Source organism: Cryptomeria japonica, chromosome 7, assembly GCF_030272615.1.
Source record: "Cryptomeria japonica chromosome 7, Sugi_1.0, whole genome shotgun sequence".
In the NCBI taxonomy this organism is placed as follows: Eukaryota; Viridiplantae; Streptophyta; class Pinopsida; order Cupressales; family Cupressaceae; genus Cryptomeria; species Cryptomeria japonica.
The window spans coordinates 399657077-399669466 of record NC_081411.1 but is presented as its reverse complement, the minus strand read 5'-3'; the positions used below and the strand labels follow the sequence as shown (position 1 = coordinate 399669466).

Sequence of the window (12390 nt, the reverse complement as noted above, 5' to 3'; positions counted from 1 at the left end):
TCTCGGCAATTATACACCTTTCACCAGGTTTTAACTCCTTGTCTGAGGGGGGCTTTCTTAAAGGTTTCCTTGGAGGAAAACCTCGAGGAAGCCTTTAACTTGGAGGAAACAGAGGAGATATCCACTGATAATTCAGAGGATGAAGATTTCTAGGCCGAAGATGAGGACCAAGATGAATAGTTTAAGGAAGAAATGGATGAGGATTCTGAAAATTCTGACCAGAGCCCATTGCCCCCCAATCATATGGAAGATGATGAGATGGTCCCCTGGTCATAGGAAATGCCATCAGACAAACATAACAACAATAATGTGGAGGATCAGATAAAGGAGCTCAAAGAGTGCGTTCTCAACCTGGAAGAGAAGAATGAAAATTATAGACAAAAGTTTGATAACTTATGTGAGGCTTTTAGTTCTCTCTATGATATTATTGATGGTGTAATGAACAAGGCAGCCATGGAAGTGGTGTCTAGATAGGGCAAAATAAAGAAGAAAACTAGGAAGTTGGCAAAGCAAGGGAAGAAAGTGGAGGGCACTTAAGGAAAGGAAGATAAGTATGAGGACACTTTGGCAATCAAGGTTGACAAGCTTTAGCACAGCTGGAATTTGATCAATAATGATTAGGCAATTCTCTCTAATTTTAGTTAAGTGGAATACTAGGTATAGGAACTTAATGGTTTTGATAGTGTTTATACTTTGCTAGGCCTGTGTGCCACTTAATTTTTTATTTATTTTGATGATGACTACTGTTACTATGTTTAATTTTGGTAATACTCGCAAATATGTTATTATTATAGGTAGATGGTGGTTAGTTAGAGTTAGCATGTTTACTTACAAAAACATGTTAATTGTTTATCATTTTTTAGGGTTGGCTTTGAATCTTTGTGACTGGCTGTTTAAGGCCAAGGTTTTTGTTGTTGTTCTATGATTTTTCTATTTCATAGTGATGAGGAGGCAACATACTGGAAGGATAACCTTGAACCAACCAACATCTAAGGCTCACAAACTTAACCAAAATACCTAATTCCAAAGATCCTTACACAACACCAAGTCAAGAAATGGTTTAATGACACTAAATAACACCTCAGAAGACCCAAAAGCTCCACTATGTCCACTTACAAACAACTAACACTGTCAAGTCTTGTGTGACTGTACACACCCTTGCCTACATGAGTGGGCTACTACTAGGCTTTAGGGGTTTGAAAGGCCCACTTGACCAATCCCATACAACAACCCTTGGAGGAGTGTTCTCACATCACCTTAACACAAATGAAACAAGATTTCATGGTTTAGACCCACCAGAACACCAATTTTGTCTCACTTGCCCACAAATAGAACCGGTTGCAATTAGGCCTCCATTTGTAGGAATTGGGTGATAACTTTTGACACCCTGAGGATATAGGAAAACAAATTATATATTCAGATACCCTTTTGGGATTTCTCAACAATATCTTAGTTTTGGGTACCTTACCAACTTGCAGATACCCCAACCAATTCTACACTAAGAGACCTAATAGGGCTATTACATCTATTTGACTGAATGCCTTCCCATAAATGGTCTGGTTCTCCTAATGGGTGACCATCACTAACTATGAAATGTTATGTCAACCTCCAAAGTGCTCTTCTACCACATTCAAACCCCTTTCCAATGCACTATCACTCAATTCTCACGCACTGCACTCGTCAAACTGGTCTCACATAGAGATGCCAGACCTAGGTTTAGTTCTCCATCCTCTTCACCCTATTGTGTACTCTTAATGGATTTAGAAACTGACATATGATATAGTGGCCTATCATCTCCTCTAACGACAGAGTGTTCAATTAAGGATTCATAGGCCAAAACCCATTATTGCAGTCAAACCCTAGGGGTTTGAGGGTTTAAGGCTACTTGATAGAGATTTACTTGTAGAATGGGGAAGAGATAACTTCAATAACCCACACCAAATGCAAAACAATGGTAAAACAATTTAGTTTTAGGATCTATGCCATGAGCATTATTACCAATCCACCTTCAGTATGCAATTAACAAAAATTAGATGGTTTTATGAGTTTCCAATAGTTCTTTATGCTTCAATTTCCTTCTCAAAATAGTCAACATCAACTCAACATACATATTTCAGTGTTTGGGGTCCTTAAAGGTGTCACCCCAAATGAACAAAACCTCCTCCAACCGTTTTTCAAACTGACTGATCGTTGGAGAGTCACAACTTACAAAAAGTGCAAAATTGTCATGACAACAAATTGACAATATGATAATTTTTGCATAATTCAACCAACTTAGACTCCTAACTATCATAGTCCCCCCAAATGATTACATTTGATCCTAAAACATAAAAAATGACTCAAATAGACTTGTGGTCACTTGATCCCTCAATTTAGACCATTGTGACCCTTATTTAATCAATTTGCTCTACAAGACCCTAGATGACAATTTGACCCAAACATGGACAAACTTGTCACACTCCTCGGATATTGAATTACAAAAAAGGACCCATAGGGTCTTATTACATTCATCTTATACTAATAGGAAAATCATCTTGTCTTTGGCTCATTCCTTCATAGGTAGGTGCTCCTGCACCACATAGGTTTAAGGCCTTCTCCTTGCTAATATAATAAAAAACAATTGGCTGCTCTGATACCAAATGCGAGCATAAAATAAAAGAGAACTTTATAATTATTTATTTGTTCATGATGGATGTTACATTGCTACACATTGGCTTATAAAGTCATTGGTTCCCATACAAAACTAGTTTATTTATGAAAATAAATCACAAGAAACTAATATCTAATTATTTATTTATTACTAACTATATTAAAATCTACACTGATTAATGTGAAGCTCAAACATTTTCCAAGTTAAAATAATATATAAAATATCAAAATTACATGAAAATTATCAAACCCAAAGTGTAAACAAACTAAGAATACTAGAGTATCACATTACTAAGTTATATAGAAGTTGGCTCATAGGCCAAGACTAATAGTTCAGAAACAACTAAAATAACAAAAACAAAAAAAACATTTTATCAGGTTTCAATTTTCAATTCAAGGGATTCATCTGATGCATCCCTGATTATCTTCTTCTTGCCTTTGTTATGACTTTAGTCTTGATCATTCTTTCAATAATTTATAGTCTCATATTGATATTGAGTTATTATCATCGTGATGATATAGACTACCCTTTTTGTGATAAAGTTTCTATTCATTAACCTCATTTCATTAGCTATTTATTTTTGTTAGCATATTAAAATATTTCATGTTATTTCGAACAACAATTTAGTCTTGCAGATTAGAAGCGACTTTTAAACAACCCTACACATGTACCCTATAATAATCATTCATCTTGATTTTTTATTTTCATTGTTATAGTGTGGATTAGTATTATTTAGTTATGATTAAATTGATGTCAAGTTGTTGTTTGAAACTATGAGATATATCCTATTATTTTCTAAACAAATATGTGGTGGATCAAGCTTAAATTGTTAAACTATATTGAAGCCTCTAATCTCATTACATAGGCAAGGCCATCTTAGTTGATCTCTTGACACATAAATCTGGCCCCTATGACTTGTCCTATATCATGTTTCAAATTAACTCAATATCAATCTCCTTGTCAAAATATTTTTTTTACGATATGAGTTATGAGTATTATTACATTGTAACAAGTTGCATGAGTATTGGTTATGATAACCCATATATGTAATTTTCTTCATTATGTATATGCCTTTTTGGAATTTAGTTGTGTCATATCATAAAAATGGTCTTGTCTAACTAATTTTTTTCAATTATTTTTATGATCGATTGTTCAATTGTTTCCATGTTCTAACATGTACATACTCTCCCCCAATTTGACATCATTCCCAACTTGGAGGTGACTTCTAATAGAGTTCCAAATGATCTATCCTTTGAGGACAAGTTAAATATCTTAAACAAGGTAGCAAACTATCAAGGGCCTTAAAATTCTAAGTGATAACTAGCTAATCTTTTAGTTTTGGCTAGTAATTTCTTGGTCCCCCCGTGTTTTATTTTGTTGTTACACTTTCTACCTTAGGTGATTTGTTTTCTTGATGTATCACCTCTTGTGAGACTCCTATTCGATACCTTAATGTCTATTTTGTATATGGGTTTGGGCCCTTATTGCTTTATCTAATCAAAACATGTACATCTCCGCAAGAAAAAAAATTGTTAGTCAATTTTGTGGAATGTAATTGTGTATTATGTGGCTTGTTCTTTGACTATGGATGTGGGGAATTACATGGGGTGACAGAACAAATTTTTTTTCCCCACCATGTGAGGTGAGATAGGTGTAATGATCCTAATAATCCTTTATTATCCCACTAGCTTGACCTAGGGAATCACGCACACTCAATGCACATTTTAAATCCCATATCAAAGACTATAAATTTTTTTAAAATATATGACTACAATATTCATTTATTATGACCTATATTGACTCATTTATGTAAAAATATTATATTCATTAGCATAGATAAAGGAAAACTATATTTGTACATGATTAAAACCATCATTGAATATTGTAAAAAATATAGATTTAAATTCAATATTTAAGCCCCATAAATTCACTTATTTGTGCTTTACCTTAGTTCACATATTATAGATAACCAAGTTCAATTCTCGTGCTAGCCTAAAATTATGGGGTTTTAATTTTTGAATTTCTTAAATTATTGAACTGCAACCTTTTTAGTTTAATATTAAAATATGCAAATAACTAGCTACTTCATAAACTAAGGTTAGTGGGACATTGTTAAATCAATACTACACAATATCAACTAACTACCTATATATTACAAAGAATTATTTAAGTGCAATGATATTACATAATTAAATTTTGTATTCCATATGATGGATATAAACTATGTAAGTTAGACATGAACACACTGAAATATCCCTTAATAAAGTTTATCAAAACATGAACACAATCATCACTAATGCCAAGAAATTGAGTTGTCATTATTTAAAACATACAAAATTTCACACATAGATAAAGCATGAAAGAGGTCCAAAAAAGGTTGGCCATACATTTGTATAAAGAAGGGAATGCTTTAAAAATAGGACATCATAAATTATGCACTAAACCGATTGATAAACATTATAGAAAAAGATAATTAAACTACCCTTAAATTTATAAGATATTTAATAAACATTATATTTCCTTAAATAATGACCAAACTCTATCTTACAAAAGAAAGAGGCACCTTTCACAAAGATATCTACATTGCTTCAAAAGAAAGGTCTAATGATTTGACACTTTTCCACTTATTAGCCCCAATTTACCTCTGAAAGCACAATCAAAATGCACCTAGTGGAAGACCCAAATAAAAGTTTGAGGTCTCGCTAATTAGTATCCTACATTTCAAGAAAATTTTGTCTCATGTTCAGCTCTTTTGTGTTCTTTTTCAATATGTCTATTTTGACACTTGTTTTGTCAAGAAAATGAGAGTTTAATTTCTTTGCCCAGTATCTCCACTTGAATATTTTTCACGAATCTCAGCCAAGTGGTCATCTCCTTATCAGTATTCTACGGAAATCTATACCTTCAATAGAACAATATGGGATCAAGTGTAATCCCATTCCTTTGTAAATGATTCAGATTTCATGTACAATGGACTCAAATATAACTGCTGAACAGAAGAATTCAACTGTAACGTTCTGTAGCGATGCAACTAATTCTCTTGTATGTGTATGCAAATTCAATTATTTTTTATCAATTTTAATTCAACTCATATGAAAAATCCAATATACCATAAGAATAAACGCTTTCACAGATCATACCATAAAATACTTAAATACGTTGGTGACGTTCAGTTTATTGCACTCCTTTTACTTATACTAGTACATATATATATATATATATATTCATTAGTATAGCTCGTACTTATAGATTTTTATCTATAGCCAAACCCAGTAGAAAATTAGAGTCATATACTAGCAGATTTCATCGTCTCATTTTGGGCAGTGAATCAACACTGTTTGGTGGCAAAGCCAACGAGAGAGTTAGCAGAGTCAAAAGAGACTCGAATTCCCTGCTGCTGAAAATTCCCAATAATTGACAGATCACCCGAAGTGGGTGCAAAAGCAAAGCAAAACGTCCCCTCGGAATCCATAAGAACCATATAATTCTTTGCCGGGAGAGTTAAAGTAGCCCCATTGGAAAACTGAAATCCAATAAGAGGAACATTCACCGTTTGACGCCCTGACAGATCGTAGCAAGTGTCGAATATGGACTTCTTGTCCGCCCGAGGAAGATCTGTGGTACCCGCCAAGAAGGCGTCTCGCAAGCCTTTGTAAGCTTCCGCCTGTAGCCGCGTGATAGTCGTGCCCGAGTCCACTATTATCCCGCCCTTCCCTGCTGCGTTGAATTGAGATACATCCTTCGGGAGAGGCACCGTCAATCTGCCTACGGTAATACTCTTCAAGGAAACATAGTAAAAAGTGCTTTCTCGTGGGTTTATGAGAAGTGGGGTGAAGACGGTCCCGGCATGGGAGACAGCTCCAGGGCCGAAACGCAGAGTGCCCTTGTCGTCTAATTGAACATTGAACAGCCAAAGAGTCAATAATCCATGTCATACTCATGAGGATAATAGCGATGATGGATCAAAACATTGTTAAAAAAGTTTCAGTATCACACTCTGTCATCAAGATAATAGAAATGATTGATATGAATTTGTTTTTATACAATCTAATTCAGAAATAGTCAACAGTTCATTTCTTATTTCATGATGCATCATTAGGATAATAGAGATGATGGATCAATAAGTGTGATCCAAATCAAAACATTGACACAAAAATCTCACAATCTAATTCGAAAACAACAACAATCAATAATCTATATATCACTCTTCACCATTCATCATCAATATAATAGAGATGATGGATAACAAAGTATGATCTGACACTTCAAAACTCTCACATAATCTGATTCAGAAATTGTAGCAATCAAGAATCAATTTCACACTCTGTGATCCATTATCAGAACAGTAGAGATGATGGATCAAGGAATTTGATCCAAAACATTGATGCAAAAAACTCACAATCTAATCCTGAAACAGCAATGATAAACAATTCATATTATATTTTGTGATCCATCATCAAGATTATAGAGATGATGGATCATAAAGTGTGATCTGACACATTGATACAAAAAACTCTCATGCAATCTAATCTAGAAATAGTAGTGATCAACAATCCATTTCACACTTTGTGATCCATCATCACAATAATAGAAATGATGGATCTAGGAGTGTGATCCGAAACAATGATATAAAAAACTCTCCCACAATCTAATTCAGAAACAACAACAATCAACAATCTATATTACTCCTTTATCCATCAACAAAGATAATTAAAGTGGATTACAAAGTATGATTTGACAAATTGATTAAAAAAACTGTCCCACAATCTAATCTAAAAATAACAGCCATCAACAATATAAATTGTGAAAATCTGATAGTATTAATGATAATAAATTTTTACCAGAATCTCGGTCTACAAGACAGTAAGAAAATGTTTTGCCAGATGACCCGAGTTGGGTGGGGAATGATAAGGGACCCGCTCCAAGACCAAGCAAGCCTCCTGCTCCCTGGAACAACCCTTCGTTGTCCTGTCCACACCCGATGGGCATGCTCTTTACTGGTGTTGTACCAAACGTCAGTGTTTCCTTAGCAAAGTGCCCCACAGTAAAAGAGCCGTCTCCATAAGAGACCCTATATAAACACCCCTTCTTGTCACAGGCTGATGCATCCAGCTCAGTGCAAAGCTGGGAATCGCAAGGAATTATGGTGAATGAAGTGGATAACGATGGATCAAACACAGGGTCCACCTAATTTATTTTAAAACACCAAATAAATCAACATCAAAATATATTTTAATCAATAAAAATAAAAATAAATATTTTCATTGTGGTAGATTTGACTGTGTAAGACTTTTTAGCATCAACAAATCATATTTCTCATATTTCATGAGTGCCATCCAAAATATTGATACTAAATTTTTTTATCTCTTCAAGCTCTTTAACACTCCAATAGTAGATCACCAAATATGATTTAAAATATTGATGCTAGAAAATCTCACACTTACACTTAAAATCTAGAAACAACATCAACAACCTCATGAATTGGGAAAATCTTATGACATTAAATTATCTCTTAAATAGATGTAAAATTACTGTTAAACTCTTCCACCATGAAATATAAATAGAGTGCTGGACCTGATTGTAGCATTTTGAGCATGGCTTGCACTGCACCCAAGTCACGTCACTGCCAGTGTCCAACAAAAGGTACTCCATTCTGGCTGGCGTTCCCACACCTATACGGATGAGGTACTCCCCAATACCTTCTGGCAGCCCAGATATCACCTCGCCTCCAAAATCACCAGTCTTAGCCTTGCGCTCTATTTTTTTCTCCACGTTCCCATTCAATGTCCTCTCAATTCGTCTGTTCAGAGCCTTCACCCTCTGCGAATCCCTTTGCAATCTTTCTTTGAGCCTCTGCTCGTAGCTCACATTTCCCATAAGCAGACCATCTCTGTGGAAAATTTGCAGGTTCCACGGAGAAACCATCTTCTCCTCTTTTCCACTGGTGGTATATAGCTGCACAGGAGAACCCACTTCCCTCAGCTGAGATGCAACATCCAGTGCATGATAAGCAGATTCTATCTCTGCAGATCCAACTTCAACAAGGAAGAGGAACATAAGGAGGGAAACTGAAAGTGCAACAGAGAGTCTACAAGGTTCCATTTTATTTCAGGGTAATGTAAGTGATATCAGCAGCCAGAAGACTTCTGGGGCATTTGCAGTTGCAATCTAATCTAACCGTAACAAACGATACTGGTTCTAGGCAGTATGGCAGACAATCTTATGTATTAGTTGTTACTGAACTAGATCAAAAAAATATAACCAAATAATCATTCGATACAGAAGATTTATGACACATTTCTATTCAGAAAGAACAGATGAATCTATGAGCTCGAACATAGATGATTTAACATACATCTTGGCTTCTAGTACCCCACACCTGTGACACAAAATGAGGGCTATCACCCACAATTTATAAGCAAATTGATTGGCTCAGATTTACTCAGCGTGACTGTGTCAATGTCATGGCTGACTATACCCACTTGCTGGAAAGTTTCCACTCACCATAGTTGCCACTACCACTAAGCAAGCAACTGCCATTAACAACAATGGAAATCCGCACCATTAAAATCTGTGATCTGCTACTATTCCATTGAGTTTGACCTGATTTCGTTCGTCATTGAAATTTATGAGGGATAAGATAAAATAAACTTTCCAAACATCAGCAAGATAAGGGTTCCCCATGGATGAAGGTTAACTTTACCATATCAACCCACCAATGACCCTATTAAAAGCTGTCAATAAGAGTATTTGGAATGGTCTTAGATCTAGATTTCTATTACAGATGGATTCATGAGATTTTATATTAAACAACACATTCTAATTTTTGGTTTATTTAGATGGTATCATTGTTAATCTCAAATTATATTAATAGATGGATAATATTGAAAAAGTGAGTGATTTCAGTTAAACTACATGTCAAAATTTAGTGTGTTGTTGAAGCCTCAACATTAGAAAACTTTTAAGATTATCATGTCTTCCAAAATACATAAACTAGCATATTTATATTTTATAAATAAAATTTATGAAGATATCAAATTTAAATAGTTAATATTTATTAGAATTCAGTCTTATTTTAGAATATGAAATGATTTGCAAGCAAAAATATAATATTTAAAAAAACATAATAAGTTGCTTTTTAATTTAGATTTTTTTCTTTTAAATGTAGACTTATTTTTTCTAATTTTTTAATAAATAATAGTAATAGAAAGTTTCGTTTTAATTTAGATTTTTATTCTTTCACTTATTTTAAAATTATCTGTAATAAATAATAGTAATGATAGAAAGTTTCTTTTTAACTTAGATTTTAGTCAAATACAGTTCAAACGTAAAAAAAAAGAAGTGAAAAAATGACTGTAAAAAAAAAGGTGAAAAAACGACCATATAGCCTATCAAATTCTAGGTAGCACCACCCTTTTTTGGTGTAATTTTAATGACTAGAAAAAGTTATGGGACGATATTGACATGTTTTTTATTCTTTTTCTAGAACCGTATATATGACACTTATATTTTTTAATAAACCTAAAAAATTATAGTAAGTTATATAAATCATATAATTTATAATATTGATATATATTAGTTTAGAGTGTTTATTATAAAAATATAAATTTATTTAGAATATTTTGAAATGGAAAGATATAGTTGTTTCTAATTTTATAATATTTTAATATAAAATTTTAGGATATTTTTGTTTTTTCATATCAACTTAGAAACTTGTCATAATTGAAATAATAGAATATAATTGTTAAAATGTTTTAATATGAATTTTTAGAATATATTCTACCTTCATATATGTATTTTTGTTTTCTAATTGTTTATATTCTTTATATATATATATAGATATCCATATGTGAAATGAATAAAGAGAGAACAATGATTTTCATTTCTTTTTAAGAATCTGCATTTTCATGTGGCTTCAATCTTCTTATTTATATTTTTTGACGGTTAATATTTTTCTTAAAATGTCAAATGAAAGGCATTGAAATGAATAAATCGTCATAAAAAATCATATGACAGGTAGGGGTGGCTGTCAAATTCCAGGCATGGGTGTCATTGTAGTGTTACACCTCTTGGCATAATTATTATATTTAAAATTGATCAATTTATATGATAATAATTGCTTTTCGCGTCTGCGCCCTCTGAAATCACGTTTTTTCTTTTCTGCCGCGTCTGTGTTCTGGAGAACATTTTATTTTCTAGATTGTAGGTTTTCATTTCAATCACGTCTGTGCAGTATTCAGGGGCGTCTATTCAAGTTTAAATCGTGTTTGCACATTCCAAAATTGTGTCTGCACATTCCAAAATCGCGTCTGTGTTCCCGATAACATTTTTATTTCCCAGATTGCAGGTTTTTATTTCAGTTGCGTTTGTGCAGTCTTCAAGGGTGTCTGTGATTGGTATAATAGTGTCTATGTTCTCTTCATTTTTTTGTGTTCTGTGTTTTTTAAAAAATTTTGGTTCCTCATTTAGGGTTTATATTTCGTCATTTTGTCTTGCATTTAGGGTTTTAGATTTGGTTCATTTAAGCTAATATCTGGTGATCCAACTAACAAAGTGGTACAACTTGTCTTTGGAAACAAATCTTGCGTCGAAGGCCCCTATTTTTCACAAAGTATTTTGGGATTTTGTTAAAATAAATCTAACTTGTTTGCTTGCAGGTAGGGGTAATCATTTGAAACAACCCAAACTAATAACAAATCTTTGTTGTAGGACCTTGGCAAGGGTTTGATTTTTTATTTTTATTGTGTGCTTTGTTTTCATAGATTAGCAAACACTTCAATTAGTGCACTAAAATTGAACTAGTTTCTTTTGTTTCTTGAGCAATAGGCACTTTATGTTTAATCTTTAGAGGGCCTGCCTCCCCATGTGGTCACTAGGACTACTAGTGAGAGGGAACAACCCAAGTGGTAGTGAGGCAATACCCCCCTCTTTTGAATGTCGCGAATCGTATTTTTGATAATGTGTATTTAAGAGATGTAATGTAGTTTTTTTATTTATACATTGAAATTGAAACAAATATGAGCATTCATTTTTATGATAATTCCGTTATAAGGAAATGATGTATGCATTTTATTCATGCAACATGTAATTCACTATCTAGTCTTAATTGGGGATCGTCAATGCTGATGAATTATTGAGTGCAATTGGTGCAGGGACAGGTGAATGAAGTTGAAGGCGAGAACACGACTTGGGTAGAGTTGTTTTTAACTTATGACTTCGGTAGACTATGGGAATCTCACACACCACAATAGAAAATTGTTTGTGCAAATATGACTTTGTTAAGGCATCATTGTTTGAATTGTGACTTCATCGATGTTTATGTTAAATTGAAATGATTTGAGTAAAACCTTAGTCGTTGCGTTGATTGCATATTTGAAAATGTACAATAGCTGAAAAATTAGGGTTAATTAATTAGTGAGTTAGTATTTTTATTAAATTTGATTTCAATGGTATGAAGTTGATTATTTTGTTCGTTGATAAATAAGTATTATGGTCTCGTCAATTAGGTAATTATATAATTTTCATATGCATAAAGATTCGATGATTATTTATAAGTTAAATATTTTGGAAAGGAGTTAGTGATTTAATGATTTAACGTTCCTTATATAGGATGATTTAATGTCCCTTGTATAAGAGAATGCAATTTTATTAATGATTGTTTTGTTTACAATGATACAAATTTTATATGCATGGTAGTTATATAACTACGATTCAATCGTACATACATATACATACATATA

The 12390-nt window shown here is 33.2% G+C and overlaps 1 protein-coding gene across 1 annotated transcript; it reads right to left on the bottom strand.

Moving 5' to 3' along the window:
- Nucleotides 1-5818: 5818 nt before the first annotated feature.
- LOC131062300 (protein ASPARTIC PROTEASE IN GUARD CELL 2) lies at nt 5819-9019 on the bottom strand. The gene is made up of 3 exons (XM_057995928.2): nt 8225-9019; nt 7492-7837; nt 5819-6541 (listed from the first exon to the last, which is right to left on the bottom strand). The coding sequence occupies exons 1-3, from the start codon at nt 8750-8752 to the stop codon at nt 5979-5981; spliced, it is 1437 nt and encodes a 478-aa protein (XP_057851911.2). The 5' UTR covers nt 8753-9019; the 3' UTR covers nt 5819-5978.
- Between the last annotated feature and the right edge of the window lie 3371 nt (nt 9020-12390).

Coding starts and splice junctions, on each gene's coding strand:
- LOC131062300 (XM_057995928.2), bottom strand. CDS start 8,752: ATGGAACCTTGTAGACTCTCTGTTGCACTTTCAGTTTCCCTCCTTATG. Junction 7,838..8,224: donor GCTCAAAATGCTACAATCAG/GTCCAGCACTCT, acceptor AAAATAAATTAG/GTGGACCCTGTGTTTGATCC. Junction 6,542..7,491: donor TCTTGTAGACCGAGATTCTG/GTAAAAATTTAT, acceptor ATGTTCAATTAG/ACGACAAGGGCACTCTGCGT.